At 35.0% G+C, this 22,332-nt stretch overlaps 4 protein-coding genes across 7 annotated transcripts; 2 read left to right on the top strand and 2 right to left on the bottom strand.

Moving 5' to 3' along the window:
• Nucleotides 1-25: 25 nt before the first annotated feature.
• On the bottom strand, nucleotides 26-1,387 carry LOC117109017. Its single transcript, XM_033251240.1, has 2 exons — nucleotides 1,085-1,387; nucleotides 26-349 (listed from the first exon to the last, which is right to left on the bottom strand). Exons 1-2 carry the CDS (start codon nucleotides 1,241-1,243, stop codon nucleotides 38-40), a joined length of 471 nt encoding a protein of 156 aa, XP_033107131.1. The 5' UTR covers nucleotides 1,244-1,387; the 3' UTR covers nucleotides 26-37.
• LOC117109011 lies at nucleotides 1,302-16,416 on the bottom strand. Its single transcript, XM_033251233.1, has 5 exons — nucleotides 16,284-16,416; nucleotides 2,797-2,867; nucleotides 1,988-2,239; nucleotides 1,386-1,531; nucleotides 1,302-1,347 (listed from the first exon to the last, which is right to left on the bottom strand). Exons 2-5 carry the CDS (start codon nucleotides 2,857-2,859, stop codon nucleotides 1,302-1,304), a joined length of 507 nt encoding a protein of 168 aa, XP_033107124.1. The 5' UTR covers nucleotides 2,860-2,867; nucleotides 16,284-16,416.
• On the top strand, nucleotides 7,540-11,001 carry LOC117109018. Of its 2 annotated transcripts, none has more exons than XM_033251242.1 (3): nucleotides 7,540-7,604; nucleotides 9,663-9,736; nucleotides 10,304-11,001. In XM_033251242.1, the coding sequence occupies exons 2-3, from the start codon at nucleotides 9,728-9,730 to the stop codon at nucleotides 10,697-10,699; spliced, it is 405 nt and encodes a 134-aa protein (XP_033107133.1). In that variant the 5' UTR covers nucleotides 7,540-7,604; nucleotides 9,663-9,727; the 3' UTR covers nucleotides 10,700-11,001. The 2 variants fall into 2 exon arrangements, with proteins under 2 accessions (XP_033107133.1, XP_033107132.1); XM_033251241.1 differs by having other exon boundaries at nucleotides 7,546-7,816.
• A 33-nt stretch (nucleotides 16,417-16,449) lies between the features above and the next one.
• Nucleotides 16,450-18,393, top strand: LOC117109019. 3 transcript variants are annotated; one of them, XM_033251243.1, is made up of 3 exons: nucleotides 16,450-16,686; nucleotides 17,533-17,587; nucleotides 17,889-18,393. In XM_033251243.1, the coding sequence occupies exons 2-3, from the start codon at nucleotides 17,579-17,581 to the stop codon at nucleotides 18,276-18,278; spliced, it is 399 nt and encodes a 132-aa protein (XP_033107134.1). In that variant the 5' UTR covers nucleotides 16,450-16,686; nucleotides 17,533-17,578; the 3' UTR covers nucleotides 18,279-18,393. The 3 variants fall into 3 exon arrangements, with proteins under 3 accessions (XP_033107134.1, XP_033107135.1, XP_033107136.1); XM_033251244.1 differs by having other exon boundaries at nucleotides 16,450-16,692; XM_033251245.1 differs by lacking the exon at nucleotides 16,450-16,686 and adding an exon at nucleotides 16,705-16,853.
• Nucleotides 18,394-22,332: the final 3,939 nt, after the last annotated feature.

The raw sequence follows: 22,332 nt of genomic DNA, 5'->3' as shown, positions 1-22,332 counted from the left end.
AGAAGTCACACAACTTATAAACTGATTATACAAGGTATTACGAAATCGTACAATAACTTGTTTGTTTCTCATTTATGTGGAAATCTCCTTTGGAATCAACATATCCCACAATTAGTTTTGGGTGATGAGACTTTCCAGCTAGGATGTGGAAAGACATGGAGTCTTTGCCATATAGAGAAAGCTTAATGTTGTTGAAACCTGTAATGGGTTTGTCCTCTATCTTGGTGATGAATGCTTGCAGAAGTCGTCTTAGTCCGGTCTGTTCAGTAGTTTCTTCGGCGCCTTCGTTTCCACACAGTGAAATTATCAGTCGCCCCAGAGTACGTTTGTTGATCTCATCCACCCGAAACTGTTTAAATGCAATAATATTTATAGTAAACAGCAATTATTAAATTAATGCATGTTAATCAAGTGCGCAGATCTGTTTTGAAAGGTGGGGGTGGCATTCCGTAAGACCACACCCACCTCAGCCCCGTCAAAATGAAGCGCCAACAAATTTCTCATAATCTTTTATCAAGAATTTTCGGCAGTCATAGAGATGTAAATAATCTGTGTGATGTAAAGTACCATAGAAAATAAAACTTTAAAACATTGTCTTTTAGGTATTCACTTTACTTAGTTAAAGTCGTGATTCCACACCCATCTCAGCCCCACCATAGTTTTGTTTGTTTTATTGATTTTTACCACACATACATAAAATATAAAATAATCAATGATAAATTATTACAATTGAAATTACATTTTATAAACAAAAAAAGAAGTGTGCGGTAGGAGGTCAAAATAAGTTTGTAAAACAAATTTTAAGGAGTGACCACCAATAATAAATAGGCCTAATAAATAACAAGTTGCGAAAAATTTGGGTAAATAGTAACTCTCATAGTAAAATTTCATCATCATCACATCATCATTATAGTCAAAATTAAGTGCCAACAAATCACATTGCCGCCTAGAAGTGGGGGACCAACCTCCCTTAAAAATATGTGGGTGGGGGTGGGGGAGAACGCGATCTGCGCCCATGATGTTAATATGTTATTCTTTAAAAAATCATTAATTTTGATTATCAGGGTGTCATATAAATACGTACCACTATTTCCTCGTATTTTTTTTTATTCAAAAGGACCATGATTGTAGGTTTTACACTCCTAAATTGACTCTTGACTTGTTCCTCATTCTGATCACTGGGCCTAGGCCTACATTTAATCTTGACTCGTTCCCCATTCTGACCACAAAATATCAAATTCATATTCGAAAACCCTTTTCTTCGAAATGAACTGGTAAACTTTTTCCAGTACTGTAGAAGTTTATTCCAGTGTGGTTCCAGTGCCGTGGGGGTAATACATTGATATTCTTGTTCAGATGAACTAGCTCCGGTCGAAGTAGCAGACGACCCGTTTCCGAGCAATGAATTGTTTTCGGTAGATTCCAAGGCTTCAGTATGAAATTCTCGTTCTGATAAACTGGTTAAAATGTCAACAATACGTTGTTCACTTGATTCTTCAGCTAGATTAGATTCTTCGAATATAACTTTCATCTAGAATGACAGTGTATTTAATTATTAACAATTGAGAATTAATATCAATATTACGGTAGTTATCAAAGCATGTAGTGCAAGCCTACCTCAGTCAGCATGGCAATATTCCATTTTACATCGATATACATAATGCGACTGATTGGTTCTACATTTATTTGATTTTTATCTAGGTCAATAGTTTGGGGTGAATTACTTACACAGTACATACTGTGTGTATGGAGAAAACCCACTGGAGATAGACCTAATGTACGTATTCTTCGTGCCCATAACAGAACTATTTCAACGTCTATTCCAAAATATGGCACGTTGTCCAGAACAGTTGTCGTTGTCCAGAACAGTTTGATGATAGAATCTTAAGGAGCTCGAGCGCACAATCTGTGGTACGACAAACTGCACTATTGCTCTGAAAACTATGAAAACTACTTACATGTTAATAAAAAGCTATTTTATATTTACCTTTGTTTTCACATCGTAATTATTAAGCACTTTAAATTTGAATGTGTATTCATTGACAGTTGCTTCTCCAAAACATTCACCTGATCGGATTGTCCCATTGCAATGATTTTGCTGCATTTCCTTTTTAAGCAAATCTGCACATTTGTGTGCAAATTGGTGATGGGCTTCCACACGTTCATTTCGGACAAGCGTTGCTGAAAAGTTTTCAGTAATGAGGGACGTAAGTTGACTAATTTTGGACATATCTGCCACCTAAAAAAATGTATGGTTATTTAGTTGAATTGAACTTGAAACTCATCAGAAGGATGTTCACACCCCACCCCACCGGCAGCATCCACAAAAAACCGACTGTGAATTCATTCAGACAAGAGAATAACACGTTGTAAGCTTACAGGGGCAGGCCCATGATCCCCTCCCAAATAGCTTAAAACGCCCAGACTCTCCCCACCTTCGAACCAACTGTTCCGGATCGGAACTTCGTGCTCTTCGGTAAAAGCATTCTGGATCGTTACACACCTCTTGTAGTCTCATTTTTTACAGAAACTTATATTATGGGCCTATTGTTCGATGGACTAGAGGGGAGTATTAGCTACGAACAAGTTGCATGGCAATCAGTCGTTATACAGGAAAGGTCCTAAATAATGGTATCGGTGGACCAGCTTGCATTTTACCAGGCATGATATACACCAAACTACTATTGCTTATCAAATCATTAATAGGCCCTGGAAACTGGAAAATTGGCTTATACCTTGTGTTACTGGTATTTAAAAATGTAGGCCTATCTTAGTATATCTATCAATAAGACTTACCACAGGTGTACTCGGCCTGCAAGCCATAGATGCAATATACTGACATACACCGTGTGCAACCATTTTTATGCCTAAGAGAAATAGGAAAGTAGGCTGTAACATATGCAAGTCCTATAGCGAAATTTTTTCATTTTTTTTTTGTAGACAAGATGAAGGACAAAATGTCAACTCTCATTTATAGAAGTAAAACAATCGGTGACCCAGAGGCAAGGCAACTAGAGTGAGGTGGCGTAGCAGGGACGTAGCCAGGATTTTGAAAGGGGGGAGCCGTTATGCGAATTACGTATGACCCGGCGGGGTCAAGGGGGCGAATCCCCCTGTGAAGTAGCGCAATCTGAACGTTCCTAGGACTGTTTGAGAGGATAAAGTGAAAATTGCAATAGACGCATTATAAATAAGCGCAAAAATAATTATATAATAAATCAACAGTGTCAGATTCAGGAATTCGAAAGAGAGGTGAACCAGGGAGGGACTTTCACAGACCGAGGAACCACCCACCTTAGCACCTGAGGCAAGAAAATTTATGATTAAAGCATCTCTAGATGGCCGGAAATTACACTCTCGCACTTTGAATATATTTTTCTTTTTTTTTTCTTAAAAAAATGAAGGGGGGGGGGGCTTGAATTTTGATGCCATAAGTGGTGGGTTTGAGAGTGATAAGAGGACAAAATGGAATCGAGTAGGCCCATTATGAATGAAGGCCACCAGAAAGGTTGTAGTCGGGGGAGGGGGTTGGGCTAAGGTCTCGTGGCAAAAAGAAAAATGCAGACTTGATTTGATGGTAGAATACATTTTTAGGCAGGGACGTCGGTACCACACCGGCCGCACCATATTTTCTCATATTGTATTAATTTTTAAAATAAATAGGCCTACTGTATGTACCTATATGAATTTATTATCAATGTTCGCATCACATTGGCTTTTTAAGTTATAAATCTCAACGACATCAATCATGCGCTTGATTTTGTATTGCCTGTACATTTCAATTTTTTGCTAATCTTTAATTTTAGTAATTAAGATTGATTTTGGAAATGTTTAGAGGTATAAATATAAAATAACAATTACCTATTTATAACACCTTGTGAGTTGGAGTCGACAAAACGACATCAGCACCACACAAAGGCATACTGGCATGGTCAAGCCAACCCTGATTAGGCCTACTTGCAATCATTTAAAAGTGCATTCATTTTTTTAAATTATGCATGTGCTATTTTCAGGCATGGAGGAGGCATTTTTGCAACCGATGTGGAGCTGAGGTTGGTAAGGTATCTAGTCCACTAACTTTAAATCCCGTATCTTCCCCTGCATGGCGTTGGAATGGGGTAGCTATTTGCAGGTTGCCAACTGCTATATTTGGGGCTCTAGATACCTGTATGCCATATTTTAAAAATGTATTTCATTTCAATTCAATTTGAAAGTATTTATCCAAATCAAAAACAGTACAATTCAAATGCATCAAATGGAAAGGAATTGGACAACCACAAACAAGTAAATAAGCTTTAAAACTGTGGTGCAATTTTGAAAAGAAAAAATAAATCAAGTAAAAAAAATAATTAAATACATTAATCAATCAATAAATAATTTAAGCAAATGATTAATTAATCAATAAATAAATACATGAAATAAAGAATAAAATATTAATACATAAACATTAATGTCAAATGGTTAATATATAATGATAAATTAGAGAATAGATAATTTATATAATAGTAAAACAATAACAAATTTGTATACAACACATTTCGAATATTTGTAGATGGATACATAATGATTACAATTGTTTTCAGGCAGTTAATTTAAAACAAAAACAATTATTTTTTTTAATTTGACATTTACATATTAGAACATACATACAAATTATACATACATATGCACTAACAAATAAAAGGGATCGATCAAATTTAATCATAGAGACAAAATACACATTATATTGATATAAAATTTAAAATAGAAAATTTCGGAATATATTTAAGCAATTACAAATAAAACAAAAATATTGAAATCAATTTATAGAAACTAAGTTTCTTTACAAACAAAACAGCAACTTCCTTTGTGACATTTATACTTTTTTTTACATGTATTGTAACTTTCAAAATAAGTAATATCAAGCTTTCTGTTAAATAAGTAAACGTTTAAACAGGTCATGAGATCATTTGGTAAGTTAATCCACACCGTTACATTTACGAAAAGCTTTGTTGGCCAACATTATTATTTATGAAATTGATAACAAAATAACAGGCCTATTGTTTCGTGTATCATGACTATTATATGTGTCAAAGGTGCGGAAGAATAAATCAAATGATCCAGGTAACTTGCGTTTATTGTAAAGAAACATTAAACTTTGTACTCATATAGATAAAATATGTTCAATGTTTTTGTTTTAACAAAAAGCGACAGAGAATGATGTAAATAGAAGACGTTACATAATTCGGAGTGCCTTCTTCTGTAGTATATGAAGTCTATTTAAATTTGCGATGCTCCCTGTACCCCATACAGTGGGTATACCATAGATAATGGTGGAAAGGATAAGATGACATAAATAATTAGTACATAATATCATATGGTAGTCGTATATTTAGTCATAAGTGTAAAAGTTTAATGATTGTATCTTTATCGATAACAATAAGATTAGCGAATTAAGCAAAACCTTGTTCCTTGGTATCACAATAGATGCAAAACTCTCTTCTTGGAAACTCTTGGAAATATTGGCATGATGAAGAAACAACAGTAAAATATTCGCTTCCAAGCAACATACTTTTAACGTTTTATAAAACAGTACTCTAGTTTTGCCATGCCTTTTATATTGCTGACTGTTTTATATGACTGTTAATAAATTTGAAATATTATTTCCTTGGACAAGTACAGAATCAACAAACATCGATCACCTTTTCAAACTTCAAAAGCGAGCTCTAAGGATTTGCGAAGGAGCATTCTTTAAATCACACCCTAAATCTTTATTTCATTGCGAAGGAGCACTCTTTACATCACGCACTAAATCTTTATTTTCCCCAACACCCACACTGTACACATTATAATAACTGGACCACTTCCAACATGCTTCCGATGGCTATGGAGGGTTCCGCTCCCCCGAGAAGTGTGTGTTATAGGCCTTTATTTATAGGCGCAAATGTTTTTCGCATGATATCGAGAGTATATAGATTTACTAACTTTTATAGGAGATATCCCAGCAAAAACAAACGTTCTTATACCGTTCGCGAACGTTGCGGTTATGTATGTCACGTAATAACGCTCACACAACTTTGTAAAAACGTTCATATCAGAGGTGTATTCAGGATTTTTTCTGGGTGGGTCGTGATCATAATTTTTTGTACCTTTTCACAATGAAATAACAGCAAGATGGGATTAGAATGTCAATACAATTTTTTTTTTTAATAGAAATTGCTGCCGAATTGACAGACTGTGGACGTTCATTCCTTGGAATTGAGATAGATTACGTCACGCAATTGGCAAGGTCTTTGGACTCATTGCTGGTACCTCATCAATGCTTTTTCATTTATGTCATTGTGAAAAAGGCCGTAGAAAAAAAATGTCTTTGGGAAAAATGTGGACCTTTGAAAATTTAGGAGGGGGTCGTACGACCTTCCCGACCTCCCACTCCTTGCATACACCCATGCATATGGTTCTACAAAATAACGTTTTTATCACCAAACTGTAACGGCAGGGGTGCGGGTGGAGCCAGGATTTGTCCGAGGGGGTGGGGGGGCCGAGGTACGGACAGGTGTCAGATTTCCCCAAAGAAAGCAAAGTGGGCGTGGTCGAACTTCGATTAAAGGGTTACGAAAGTGGTCGTGGGGGAGAAGCCCCGAAACTTTTGACAATTTAGGGGTTACAAAGGCTTATTCAATCGATTTTAGAGTCTACTAATATGTAAAAAATACATATAATTTTTTTCTCCCCGACGCATTTTGCTTTTTTTCCCTGACGGGGAGGGAGCCACCTCTCCCCGACGCCCTGGCTCCCGGCCCCTCGCTGCCACCCCTGTATAACGGTCTTAGAACGTAATAGCTAAAATTAGTCTTAAAACAACAGAATCACTACAGTACACAGTATTGTATCGGGGCCTTCGGTACTTGGACCCTCATCGGTAGGAACCAGTGTTAGGGAGACAGGCGTATGCCCTGGATTAGGCCTGCTCGAATATAGGGCCTACAAACGCGAATGGAAAAATTGTGGATAAAATTGAAAGGTAAACCTTGAGCATATGTCATTTTAAAGTTTGAAGTTCAAGTCATTTACAGGCTAGACCCCTCTCATTCATAGTACTAACTATCATACACTCCAATCAGAGATGTAAAGAACAGCTCCAGTTCTATGGATACACAATAAATCCCAAGCATTTGCAAGCGTGGCTGAAAACGGGGCATGAATGCGTTTATTTATAGGCCCTATGATGCATGTTCTTACTGCAAAACAATGCATTTGCTGTGCGTCTCGCTTAGTTGTTTCGGCTAATGTTACTCATTAGCTCTATTTTTGATCGCCAATTTCGACTATGAACAGAAATTGGTTTTGCATTTAAACAAGTCTTACCTTTTTCAAAACAACAGGTTCTCTACAATGAATATTGGCTCTTTTAGTTTTACGTACACCTAGATTTAGCAGTTTTTATCGCATAACCACTCATCAAAAATTTGGGAATTTACAAAAGCAGTATTGAGCTAAAAATAGAGTCATCATTACATTACTGACAATGCCTGCTGTAAAAATTCCCACAGTGCAATAGCTGGCTAAGCCACTGAACGTCTCTACACTTATCACTCTCAGCACTACCAGTTAGACATTTAACCGTAAGCAACTTATCAGTTTACTTTCTCTAAGTTATTATTAGTGACAGTTTATCATACTGTATAGGCCGAATTGAAAGGAATAAAAATTACGTAGGAGAATCCGTCTTCTGTTTCTACGTCAGTCATCAACCGAGTCGGAAGCATTGTCTCACATTTCCCATCCCTGGGTGAGAAATTTCTTGACACAGAGTCGGCAAGATTTTCATGTTTGGGTGAGTGTTCAATCATACTATAACAAACACGAGAATATATAAAGTAGGCTACCTTAGTAATAGTGAAACTTCCCGGGAATTAACAAAAGCAATATTGAGCTAAAAATAGAGTCATCTATCATTTACATTAATGACTATGCCTATGCCTATGCAGTAAAAATTCCCACTGTGCAGTAGCTGTCTAGGCCTGTACTGAACGGCTCTTGTCACTCTCAACACCACCAGCTAGACCCCTTTAACCGTAAGCAAATTATAAGGTTACTTTCTCCAAGTTATTATTATATTAGTTACAATTTATGTATAGGCCTATGCTGAACTGAAAGGAATAAAAATTACGTATTACAATCTGTCTTCTGTTTCTTTATACCGTCAGTCGATTAATTAACAGAGTCGGAAGCATATCTCAATTTCTCAAATTTCCCATCCCTGGGTGAGAAATTTCTTGATTTTCATGTTTTGAGTAGTTTTTGAGTATTCATACTATAACAACAAACACGAGAATATCCTTTCAGTATTGCCCGTCAAAGTGGGGAATTTCTTTCCAAGGTAGGCTAAATGATAAAACCCTCTACCTACCTCTTAAAATCCAGTAAATACAGTACATATCATCAAAGAATATAGCAGAAGAACGAACAGCGACCGTATTTATTACATTATTCTTTGTTTACAAAAGCGCCAGCGAAGTCGCGCTTTTTTAAACTGCGTAAGCAGTCACGTTAAGTGAGCTTAGTGTTAAGTGGTTAGATGATTTTAAAAATAATCATTACGTTAAATTTAAATTTATTATAATAAAAAAAGTTTTGCAAGAATCATTACTTTTAACAATAATTTAAACAAATGCCGAAAGAAAATTCTAAACTAATACGTCACTAAGGCCCTCCTGGCGTCGGTGGCCTCACTAAAACCAGCTAATTAGAAATCAGATGGGAAAACCAATAAATCACAGACTTGCAAGTGTATCGCGGACATTTCCGGTTGTCTTTTGTTTTCTTTTGGAAATTTCGCTTTTATTTTTTCGTGGAGGTCTTTTTTTCAATGTTTTCAGATTTGTTTACAGGCCTAAATTATTATTATAACTATTTATATTTCAAAAGGTTCAAAGTTCTTTTATAATGCAATAAAGAAAAAAAAAACAAATTTAATTAATGTCATAAATACAGTAGCCTACGTACAAGAAGTCAAACTGGTTATGAATGTACTGTATGTATTATCGGGTTAAAAATAGAAATGACTATTCGGTATTTCCTATATTTAAGGGAGCGCTGAATATCAGCCGACCTTCTAGGATACGTTGGAAGGGGAACCCTTCTCTATAAAATATTGTTAAAAAGTTTTCGTTAGAATCAGGATTTATTTTAATACTATCGAATTTCGCATTGATCCCCTACACAATCCAAAACCAGCCTACGCCACTGGAAGATTTATTAGGTCTATTATTAGCTATTCAGTGACTCATTAGGCCCTATAAAAAATATTATTAGTTTATCACCCTATCTGGGCAGGAAAAGTGATGAGGGACGGAGGCTTTTTTTTAGGCTTTTTTTTTTTTTTTTTTTTTTATTTTGCTAAAGCCAAATATAACCCTTGGTTTGTTTGCTGGTGCATTGATATTCAAAGTAAAACATGATTTAGATAATGCAAACAATATCTACTAACTATTTCATAAAATAAATGAAAAAAATGAATATATAAAATTAAAAATATAAATTATTCAAAAATTTTTTTTAATTTTTTTTTTTCAATTTTTTTTTTCAAGTACCATAGAAGGCATGCGCGCGAGGGTGATAAACTAATAAAAAAATTTATTGGGCCTTAAACTAATCGTTGGCTGTTTTGTCTTTATTAGGTCAATTAGTGTACACTGAGCATAAGCTGTCAGTAATTAACTGTGGCCAACTGAACCCGCACATCATGGCAGAGGTAAACATAAAAACCATTTAAAAACAGTAAATTGATCATTGAGAATACATGAGACAGCTTTTTATTACGTTTGATAAGGGTAGAATTCCAACAAAATTTGAAATAATTATTTTGTGCTCTAGTTTCACATTAATACGGTTTAAAAATTTGAAGCACAGTATTAATATTATATCTGATAAAAATATTATTATATTTCTATTATTATTGTTGTTATTGATATTGATATTTATGTTACATTTATAATCATTAATAAACATTATTAATATTATGTTTCGGTATATGATATCCGATCTGAGCATCCGTGTCTATATACACTGTCTGAAAAAAAATTAATTAGGCCTATATTAGCCCTATATATTTATTTTTCAAAGTATATAAATATTACAGTACCTAAAAGTGTATACAGCACATATTTTATTTGTAATCAGTCGTAGCTGTTGGAGAGTTTGAAAATTAATTGTTAGCACTATCAGCCACAGCGGTCAAAGCCTAACAAGTTTTGTGTATCTACATTTCAATCAATAAAAACCTAATTCTTGAACATATGATGTGATGTTATGTTTGCAGCCCGTCACTGTAGATATTGATTGTGGAGAAGAAATAACGCCCGATGATATTCAACGATTGAAAAATGAAGTAACGGATGAACGTTATTCAGCCTATATTGACGCTGCTAATGCGCTGGTCTGTAAAACACCGTCCTGGGTTCTTAGAGATGCAGAAATATTCATCACTTTACCACACCAGCATTATACATTGCATGCCGGTGAGAAAACTAACAAGTATGCCATTTTTTATGACGACGAAACTGGAAAAGTGGAAACTGTTCGAAAAGATTGTGGTTGGTGGTTGTATCTCAAGGAAACAACAGCTAATACTTTTGAATGGGTTACCAAAAATATTCCTTTATCATCATTATTGTTGCTGATATTTGGAAAATTATTAGCTATTAAATCTAGTTAACAGGTTTTAGAGATCTGTTCACCTTTTGCTTCGCAGTAGCGGTAGTAAATACGTTCGTCAATGTGAATGTCACAAAATCGAAAGATACTTCAATAATTTCAATATACAAGAGCAAATGAATTTTTGTGACCATAGAAAGCTGTACAGTCAGAAAACACTTCCAATTGCAGATACAGTAAGACCAAAAAAATGTACCCAAGGGAATTGGAAATCATTATTTGTCAACTCGGGATGTTTTGTTGCAGTTTTTATCTTGCAGTTCAATGATCACTTGCTCATGCATTTTCAAAATTGTAAAAATTATTTATTCAAACTTGTACATGTACAGTATGTACATGTACAGTATCATGAAAATACTTCGGACTAATTATAGGCTTAATTTTAAATACCGTAATTTTGTATAGGTCTACTGTGGTTTTAGAGATTAAAGCTTTAGCTTAGTTGTTTTAATAGTGTTTCTTTGTTAAACTTATTCTGTTTGACTCCATGTAATGTTATGGTTGACCCAAAGGGGTAGCGCCAGTGGGCAGTGGCGGCGCTAGGATTTCATTGACGGGGGGGGGGGGGCTGATGTCCCCGACGAGAAAAAAGTGGGCGTGGGTGGGCAGAAAATATGACAATTGGGGGTTTCAAAGGCTTATTTAATCGATTTAAGAGTCCATTAGTATGTAGAAAATGCATATATTTTTTTTTTCTCTCCGACGAATTGTGGTTTTTTCCCCTCGACGAGAGGGGAAAAGGCGTCCCCGATGGGGACCCCACCCCCGTAGCGCCGCCACTGTAGTGGGGGGGGGGGGGACCGAGCAGAACAGCGTTTTTTTTTCGGGAAAATCCTGGCGCCACCACATGGGTTGACCATGTATCCAGTTTGTAGGATGAATAAAGTATCTTTGTACAATATTTTTGTTTTTCTAGTGCTAATTTTCTACGCAATTTTATATGAGGTTAACTAAACTAAATTTTTACAATCAATTCAGTATTCAATTTAATTTTCACTTTCTTTCAAGGACTATCATGGTATTAACATTATTAAAATAAAAGGGTTACTAACAATCATAAAAGAAAACAGGTCTGTAATAATAAAATATATCTTCATTTCCTAAAGACTAATTGAAACGTTGGGACATAACAGTAATCAATGGATTCAGAAATTGCAGGGGATAATTCTACTATCTCGTCACCATATGTATAAACATAATAATACAGTGATTAAACTGGAAAATTCCTGTGAAATTTCCAAAAGGAGTCATTCAGTCACTAAAGTAGATACTGCCGCTACAAGTAAGTATGATTGAATTTCTCTTGATATTATTAGTTACGATAAAATTTAAATTGTGAAATTAATAGGGAGCTAATTATCTTAAAAGTGGAGTTGACGAAGATTTCCTGCTTCTATTTCTTTTAACATTTGAATGGGCATCTACAGGATTCGGCTACGTTATATTGTTTGTGTAGTGAGCATGTATTACTGATTAGTAGTTTTTACTTTATTAGTAACATCCCTAATATAAAATTAATAAATTGTTTAATTGCATCCGAGCGCTAACTCACAAAATGGTATATTTCGTATGGTGACAATTTGTATTCCACTTTCTGGGATGCTTGGCCAGGGCGACGAATACAATCACAGTATCATACATAGATTTTATTCTAAGCATGTGAAGTTATTTCATATTATTATTAAGCCATATGTACACTTGCCACTTACAGGATGAGAATGATTCTTTATAAACTAAGTCTCTTTATGAGGCTTAGGGAGTGGAGTTGATTTTAGTCGTGCGAAAAAGTCCTGCTGTGACAGGAATTGAACCCAGGACTTTGGGATCAGAAGGCAAGCATTTAACCACTGAGCTATTCAACTATACTCCATTTTCGTTTGTGTGTAGGTTTCTTCCTATGTACGATTGTCATGCTTTATCTTGATTGTCATGTTGTAGAATGATTAATAATAAAACATAAATAAATAAAAATTAATCCCTAATATAATATAGGCCTAGTTTTCAATTCAATAAGATCACTACCAATAATTTTGCTATTATGTGTTACTTTAATTTTAATATAAAGGAACGATTGTTTCATTGATTCATTCATTCATTTTAATTGAAGGAGAACGTCTCATTAACAATTTTATGAATTGTTTGTTGTTCACCAGCATTTATTGTACATGAGTTTTTTTTTTGTTTTTTTTTCTCAATTTAAGAGTTTAATTTGACTAAGATCTATTACATTACGTTTTTTTCTAATTATTTCTCTTGAAGTAATTGGTATTATCGCAATTATTGTAACTTTTATGAAGGGTTGTTGTATTTATATTTTTTTAGTAAAGTCTTAAAAACTTTTACAGCAACCATAACCATGTAATACAAATTAGTCTGATATGTTTTATACTGTATAAATGTGTTCATATAAAAATAAAATTATCGTGATAAAACATCTTCAATAAATTTGAAGTGAATGGTTTATTGCACACTTAGGAACAATTGTATTAATGCATCTACTGCAAGAAATCAATAAGATCGTTTGCTGTGCCCCCTCAGATGCGACATACCGGTAATTAAAATTGTATTCGGTTCGTAAGGTACGGACCGTTTGAGACGGTGGTGTCCCCGAACCCTTCTAGGGACGGTTTTCAAAGTCTCACGCCTTTGAGGGAACTTGGGATCCCTAACGGATCTAGACCAGATTGCCGAAACCTAGTTACCCGAGTGCCAGATTGCCGAGCCACTTTTGCGAAACTCATTTGCTGCCTCAAAAACCATGAATGCCAGTTTGCCGAAACCCGGTTTGCCAAAAATCAGTTAAAATCAATGAAACATTATCAACAGCCTACAATCCACGACTGAGCACTCTCTTACCATGACTCTCTTCATGACTGCATCCTGTACAAAGTGGTGGCGTCAGCGGAAAGTCAGCCAGACATTGAAAATTTAGAAGCCTTACCAACGCGATGCTCTCACTGTGTATTGTAGCTAGCATAAGCATAGTTATAATGAAAATTAAGATAATAATATGTAGACCTAAAGGAAATAAATTAATAGGCCTAATCCACAATTATTTATACAAAAAGATAATTTGCCGACAGGTGGTCCAACATGTCCAACAGTGGTTCAAATCAAGGTGCCAACTAGAGCCTCAGTCAGGGTCCCGGCATAAAAAAATCCCTGGTAGAGTTCGAGGGGAGAGTTTTTGAGGGCTTTTAAACCACATTATATTAACCTTTCCGACCTTTCCTTGTTGTTACTGCCTATCTTAGGCCCTCACCGTTGTTGAAACCTGGCTATGAATTTAATTTAATAGGAAGTTAAAAAAGGGGAAAAAATTGATCGCCCAAAATGCCTCAGAGGTTGCGTCTGTCTAGAAAACAAATATTTCGCGGACATCCCTTAAGGCGATGTTATTTCGATCGGCCCATTTTCAGTTCCCCTGTCGGACATCTCATGATCGGCTCTTGCGGCAGGGGCCCTGTCCATATAAGGTAAATGAAATATTAAAGCTTAAAAAAAGTTGAATAATTTTTTTTTAATCGGAACCATAGACGAGAGGTGAACAGACGCGTACACATTCACTGCCATGGCATGTGTGTGTGCACCTAAAAAATAGCCAGTCTAATTAGTCTGAACTATACTTTGCAATTCCTGAAGACGGCGTACAAAGGATTCTGCTTCACCCCAAAGAGTACTGGGAACCTGTTTGTGGGCGTTTCTTTCCGATTTTTATGCAACAATATACCAGGGAGATGTAATTACATCTCCCTGAATATACCGTAGGCCTTGTGAGTGAAATTTCCGGCTTACTTATATTAAAAGAAGCCTGAAACAGCCGTTAACATTGTAGGCCTATAAATTTTATTTAAACTATACATTTTACTATTTCCATTTATTTGTGTATTCTATAAACATGCCTAATCAAAATATGTATCGACAATGTAAATACAACAAACAAGAATATACAAACCATGTGTCTGCTTCACCTCAACATAATCGTTGAAAACGTTTCTTTTCTAAAATTATACTCTAGATAATAATTTCTTTAGTTAATTTCTATGCAATGAGTGATTTTGTCGGCCTTATGAATACAATAATATATTTGCTTTATTTTCATTATCACATCATTCATTATATTTTAATTTATTTTATATTCGCCTATGTATTGTTATAAATAGAACATTTAGTATGTAAATGGAGACGCAAAAACAAAACAAAAACAAAAAACTTATGACAAACTAATCCGCTAAATTAACTATAAGAATACTTATTATATAAATCTGAATTTTATAGAATCATTTATAAACATGATCCAAATATATATCGTATGGAAACGATAAAAAGAAACATGTCTCCAAACCAATCGACTTGCAACATTTGCGTTGTTTCTGTAAAAAGAACATCATTTGAAACTGCAATGAACTCTTTAATATTAATAATAAAAAAAATACTACTAAAAAGAATTGTTAATATCTGATAATGTTGCAGTAATATAGCGTAAGTTTCATGTTTAACAAACGGTATACTGCTTAGCGCTCTATAAATTAATAACCATTAACCATTAACCTTGTTCGATTAAATTATTATTCGCGGCCGCACCTTCGGCGCTCCATGCACCGCTGCCGAAATGCATGACAAAAATACCAAATCAGGGCCGAAACGACCCGGGGCCGAATCGACTCAGGGCCGCAACGACTCTACACTTTGTAGTAGCACTACAGTAGGCCTAAGCCTAGCCTAGTAGTACGCCTATAATAGGCCCCTAGGCGGGTATTCGCGGGCTAGGCCCTAGCTAGCCTTAGTAGAACATTGGTAGACCATAAAATACGCAAGAATAAATACGATAAAAATAAGGATTTTTATCTCAAACATTGCGATAAGCCCCAATCGAAATACATGAAATGGGCCTAAAGTTTTATGACATAAATTTGATCGTAACTGTTCACGCCACACGTTTCTCATGATCGGGACGCCGACTTTGCAAAAAAGCTGAAATCGCGTCGGTCATTTCTATTGGCTAATCATGACGTAATATCATTTACCGTACCTTTAGCAATCGGAAGTTCCGATACGGTACCGTATCTCTAGCCACGGCGTTATATTAAAGATTGGCAATCAGAATAACGTTATATTATTTGGATAGACAAATTAAAGTGTTATTTTTGGTCCAACGATCTCGTCGTAGCGTGGGGTGGTGAAGGAGCAACTTCAGTGAACTGGATTCGGCAAATTGGGTTTCGGCAAACTGGTCAAATACAGAATAAGATGCTAGGATTTTAGATGTGCTCGTTTTTTTAATCATGTTTGTCATCGTATTCTAAATGTCCTAACGACGAAATAAATGATATGATATACATTTTCATCCTTTTCGGTTTGTTTAAAATTTCACAGCTGTCAATACGCGCTCCTGTACATGAAATTTAAGCAACCCATGCTTACTATTTTGCCGGGTATTTTGCACTCAAGACAAAATGTTTACCTGCTACGGAAATTTGAATTGAAGACATGGTTTTGATACTGAAATGCATTTTTACTGACTTGAGAAATAGATCTGCATCTTAAAAATTATATTAGTAAAAAATAACAAAGTACTACCGTACCTTTCCGAAATACAACAGCTGGCCCTACAATGTATGGCTACTTCACGTAATGCACGTATCGCGGCAGTTTCACACTGTATTATTATAATGAACTGAATTCCACGATGCGATGCGTACGCGTGAACAGATATCAAAGGTGGGAAAACCCGGGGAATTTACAAAAGCCGCATGGAGCTAGAAATAGACGAATGTTTCTTCTCAATGGAGTTAAATATTAATAGTCACTGATCCATGCTTCTACAGTAGTCTGCAGTCTATTGTATTCCGATGCTGCTCCACTGAAATAGATATTTCTTTATTTTGATAAATCAAGCATATTCGCCTACAGTACCTTGGAAACCAGATGAACATTTGCTCCACTGAATTTGACACTGTATCCTGGGCCAGTCCTTCAACCGAAATACCTGTAGTAAGTAAATTCTCTGGTATGGTGTTATCTGTTTCGTGTGTTGGGACCCCTCTCTAAATGAATACAGTACTGCGTTATGATTTCTATATCATAGAGCATTGATTGACTGTGTGCCTACTAAATCAAATCAAAACCCTGGTATGACAGTTTTCAGCCCAGTTGTAAGTATTTCTCAATTTTCTTGAGACTGCGCAATACTATCATAGAAATTTACCAATTTTATATAATTTGAGAACTGATTTAGCATACGGTACTCATTTTTGAAAGAGTGCGTGTTCGAACGCTCTCAACTAGACCTAGATTAGATACCGGTACATCGCTCCATCCAGGTTTAGCGACAGGCGCCATTGTTTGGAACAGATTTAGAATGAGTCCTATACCATGAAGTTCCTTCGTATTATCAGGGAGCTGCTAATAACAACTCCCTGGTATTACCTGCAATAGTATCCTTGTATTCGTATAAAAGTAATATCGAATGGCTCATGTAGACAAAGAAGAAATAAGAAGAATTGTGAAGATATTTGGAACGTCATCACAAATCTAGTTGAGAGCGTGAGCGAGTTTCGTAATTTAAAAAAAATGGGATATTATGTAACTGAGTATGATAAATCAGTTTTCAAATTACCATATAAAATTGGAAAACTTCTCCTTTAAAGGAATGTGAATGGGATAGGTGCAAAGTACACACAATGCAACCTACCTACTCCCGGCCGGCCGTTGGGAACCTAAGGCCTATTAATTCAGCTGTTAGAATTGCATTCTGCAGATAAAACAAATGATAATCTGCATCATAATATCATGCAATAATGTAATTGTTGGCATTTTTGTCTTTATTATTAGGCCACTGTGAGTAGCTTATAACAGTACCCGACAGAACCAACCCAGCATGGTAGAGGTAAACATATAGATATTTGAAAACCATTTGGGAATTAATTAATTGATCATTGCACTATCGATTTAGAGAATCAAACCTTAAACCTTCGATAAGGAAGAATTCCAACAATATGTTCAAACATTCTCTGATAAGAAAAACGTTATACTGTATTACTATTATGATTGTTGTTATTGATATTATTATTATTATTATTATTATTATTATTATTATTATTGTTATTGTTGTTGTTATTACAATAAATAAAACTCAATTTAATTTTCGTGCAAGTTGTATTTACCTTATAATAATGCTATTCTTGCAGCCCATCACTATAGATTGTGGAGAAGAGATAACACCTGATGATATTCATCGATTAAAAATTAAACAAACTGATACACGTTACTCAGGCCTCATTGATGCTGCCAATGCTCTGGTCTGCCGGACAGATTCCTGGGTTCTTAAAGATGCGCAAATAGACATCGTGTTTCCATACAAGATTTACAAGCTGCATGCTGGTGGTAGAGCTAACAAGTATGTCATCTTTGAAAACGAAAATGGAACAGTGGAAACAACTCGAAAGAAATGTTCTTTCCTGCTAAAACTCAAGGAACTAGGAGAAAATGCCATTGACTGGATTTCCAAACATGTTCCCCTGGGACAATTATTTATGCTGATTTTTGGAACAGTGTTACGCAAGTCTATTAAACAATAATAACAATGTTTAGAATGGTGTAAAATTACAATGTCTATAGAATATTAATGAATTACAGGTCTCCTCCAATTAAAGACCATTTTGTGAGTGGGGATTTCATGGTTTAAAAAGAAAATAAAAACATGATTAAAATGATACCAGATAAACATTCATTTCATCTGCAGAAATATTTCAATTGGGGGAAACCTAGTTAATCAGTCACAAGATTTGCTACTTTACAAATATAACGTATCAAGGTTATTCGGCATAAACAAACATTACACTCGATTGACCTTGGAGTGTCAATCAAACTTAACAACTGACTAATCAGAACAGCGCTAGGAATGCGCGCGCGTCTTACAAACACACGTGTTGTCCCACAAACGCACGTGTTCGCGTGTTCGCGTATGTTTTAACACTGCTGTATTTGTGGGACCTAAGCAACAATATCCAAGGGGCGGAGCTTAGCGGAAAGGTCCATTCTAACTACGAATTGGCTTATTACATTTCTTTAGAAACCTTAAAATTTGAATTCAATTCGAATTGAATATCTTAGCGTTATTGGCTTTCAATTGAAATTTAGAAAATGATACAAAAACGGATGCATAGACCCTTAGTTGGTAATTCAAATGATTTTGGTAGTTTGTTTTCTGTTAAAACCTAATTGTTTGTAATGTGTTTATAAATGTTATTAATTTATTTAATATTTTTAAATAAGCAATTAATGTTGGGGGAGGGGTTTAATTATTTTATTAAAAACAATAGCTAAATCAGTTAATGTTATTTGTTTATGCTTTCTTGAAAATAGACGGTCTCTATATCGAAACTGATACAGTTTTATTATTATTATTATTGTTATTATTATACTATTTTTACTGATTATTATAAAATTTACTTTGTAATTAAACGTTATAGAAAAATTATGTTTTCGTTGTGAAATAATAAAATTAAAACTTGAATACTGCTTTACGTGTATTGTTTTGTAAATTCCAAGCTGGACAGTTAATTGCACTCACTTGTGTTAGTTTAATGTTTAGGGAACACTCTAAAAAACATGAAATTGCATCTTTAATAGGGTTTTTTTAATAATACAACTCTGTTCTTAGTATTTAAAGTTTAAAACCATGACAAGATTTTGTAAAAGTTTAGTTGAAAAAGATCAAATTACGATAGAGTTATTTTGTTTGTAATAAAAGTTTGTAATGTACTGTAAATATAATACATTTATGATTCCATATCAGCATAAATTTAAGACTGGGTTCCAGTCCCTAATTAGTGAAAACTATTTAAAAATTATCTATTCTGGCACCAATGGCGTTCCGTGTTATTTATTTGCATGGCCTTCCATACTATACTTTTTCTGGGATTAATTCGCACCCAAATTAACAACATTCTCGACATAAACCTAACGCTGGTGACGCTCGCCGAAGTTAGCTAAAACTAGGAAAAATCGAATGAATAAAAGAGACTTGTGGCCAGTCAGTCTACATTCAGTAAGTGTAATTAAAACAGAACGTGCATGCATTGCCACATGATTTACAGTATATATTGGATGCACAAGGCAATGTAAATAGAGAGTGAATTAGAAATATGGGTACATATTGAAATTATTTCACATTACAGTATGTACCTTACAAGGATGAATTAAAATGAATCATTATGGCTAAGGGCCAAAATTGACAAGATTAAGAAGTGGAGGAAAATATGGCCTATAATAATAATTTTTAAAAAAATAAATTACACAGTAGGCAGATACATTAATAAGATAAATTCTATTGTCAGGTCCACAAAACAAGGCGAACATGAAATTTGGTCTTCTTGAATAGTGATTTAATGTTCTATTGCTATGGCTCAGAATTATTCAGAATAAAACATAAAATACAGTAGAATTCATATTAAGGGAAAGGCTTTGAAACCAAAAAAAAAAAAAAATACCCCTTAATAGGGCTGTCTTTCTAAGGGCCCCTTAAGAGTGTCCTGTTAATAGGGGCTCTTAGTGTGTAGTGTTAATAGATATATTTCCGCTCGTTTTATAAAAAAAAAAGTGACCCTTTAATAACGGTGTCCTCTCAGGAGCGGACCCAGAGATGTTCAAAAGTGGGTGGTGCGAAAGTGGGGATGATCGGGACAACACTACCATAAGGGCCCGGGGGCATGCCCCTGCGAATATTTTGTTTTATAGACGTCCGAAAATAACATGAAGCGTTTTCGGCAATCGATAATTTTGTTTCCTTTCTTGTTTTTTTTTTACTTTCAAAAAGGGAGGTGGGGGGCGGGGTCGGCCCGGTCCCCTAAATCCGCCCTGCCCCTGACAAAGGGTATCCCAAAGGGGAGGTTCTACTGTATAAGTACTATTATTGAGTCTATTTGATTTGTTTTTGTTGTGTCCTTTATTTTTGGGTCCTTATTTGATCTCATTTTTATTCACCAACAAGAAGTAATGTTTTGCTCTGTTTTTAACCATTTTCCCGCGCATCATGGGACAGACTGCCTAACTATCTCAGGAACAACCTTCCTTCCTGTCTCTTATACACATCTAGATATATATATATATATATATATATATATATATACAGTATATATATATATATATATATATATATATATATAATCTATTAGCCTATATAAATATATATAAATCATGATATGTTAGAGATAAATTAAACCGTCTTGCATAATGCTATAAATTATAAATAAAATTTGTTACGAAAAAGAAAAGTGAATATAAATATTATATAGAATTAAATGTAAAATAAATGCTTAGTTTGTGTAATTTGATCCTTTTAAATTTATATAATTTTCAAATAAGGCCTTTAAAATCGCATTGCATGGTCATACACTACGGAATTAGAATTACATTATTCAATATCCGAAATGGAGTTATTATGAAAGATTGTTTCCATAATTACGAAAAAGAATCGGATAAACAAACTTAATGGATTCGTGCTATGTAATGCCGTTACCTACCAGTACATTACGTTGTGTTGTGCTAAAACGTGGGAGTATTATTATTATTATTAGAACTGCATTATAAGCCTAAAGAATGAAAACTGTTGAATAATTGCTAATAAAAAAATATATATTAACGATTAATTACAACCTTCTCAACAGAGGTAGTTTAGACTCAGTCTCTAAACTCAATTAAATGAGCCTTTGAAACTTTCATAAGTTGTCGGTATTTCCGAACGCTTCGCATCCTGGACCATTTCCAAGAGCAACTTAAAAATTTAAACGATACAAAAATTTGATCTTTAATGGAACAAACGAATAAATAATTAAATCATTATATTTGTGCAAAGAGAGGGGTAGTGCCAGGATTTGCCCGACGGGGGAGGGGGGTCCAATGTCCCCAACGAAACTGGGTGTGATCAGGCTTCGCTCAAAATGTCACAAAAGTGATCCAGGGGCAAATCCCCCGAAAAGTATGCCGATTTATGGGTTTCAAAAAGTCTCCCAGACGGGGAGGGTGTCGAACTCTCCCTGAGGGGACGTTGACGCTGGTTCTGCCCCCACCCCCGCTGGCGGCTCCCCAGTGCAAAGAAGTAATCAGGAGTTTATCATCATTATCATCAACATTATCCCATCATTATTATCATAATCATCGTCATAATCCACATCACCATGAGTCATCCCTACCACCATCATCATCATGAGTCATCCCTACCACCACCACCATCATCATCATCATCGTCGTCATAATTTATATCATCATCATCGTCGTCGTCGTCGTCGCCATCCATCATCAGTATCACCACCATAATCACGAGCATCATGATCATCATCAAGACGGTTATAATTATTATTATCTTATTATCATTATTAATATTACTATTACCTTTAATTTTTTTTCTCTATATATACTGTATATGCCTATATAATTTTTGTATATATGCCTATATAATTTTTGTATATAAGCCTATATGGTTTTTGTATATAGAAATACAAATTCATAAAAGCTACCAGCTTAATTCTAGAGTGAACTACGTCCGTGTGTTATTGTACTGATTGCAATAAGGTAATCCAACAATGTTCGGGCGTTGTCCACTGTTAATTCTGCTCATCCTATCTTTTAATT

The sequence above is a fragment of the Anneissia japonica genome, unplaced genomic scaffold, assembly GCF_011630105.1.
Source record: "Anneissia japonica isolate Jap-2015-1 unplaced genomic scaffold, ASM1163010v1 scaffold5088_len281106_cov177, whole genome shotgun sequence".
In the NCBI taxonomy this organism is placed as follows: Eukaryota; Metazoa; Echinodermata; class Crinoidea; order Comatulida; family Comatulidae; genus Anneissia; species Anneissia japonica.
The sequence above is the reverse complement of the archived record's forward strand: the minus strand, read 5'-3'. Positions and strand labels throughout refer to the sequence as shown.

Excerpts from the sequence above, each read along its gene's own strand:
- LOC117109011 (XM_033251233.1), bottom strand. The coding sequence starts at position 2,859 with ATGGTTGCACACGGTGTATGTCAGTATATTGCATCTATGGCTTGCAGG. Across the intron at positions 2,240-2,796 it reads GCAGGCCGAGTACACCTGTG|GTGGCAGATATGTCCAAAAT; the intron begins GTAAGTCTTATT and ends ACATTTTTTTAG. Across the intron at positions 1,532-1,987 it reads ATTACGATGTGAAAACAAAG|ATGAAAGTTATATTCGAAGA; the intron begins GTAAATATAAAA and ends CTGTCATTCTAG.
- LOC117109017 (XM_033251240.1), bottom strand. The coding sequence starts at position 1,243 with ATGAATTTGATATTTTGTGGTCAGAATGGGGAACGAGTCAAGATTAAA. Across the intron at positions 350-1,084 it reads AAAAATACGAGGAAATAGTG|TTTCGGGTGGATGAGATCAA; the intron begins GTACGTATTTAT and ends GCATTTAAACAG.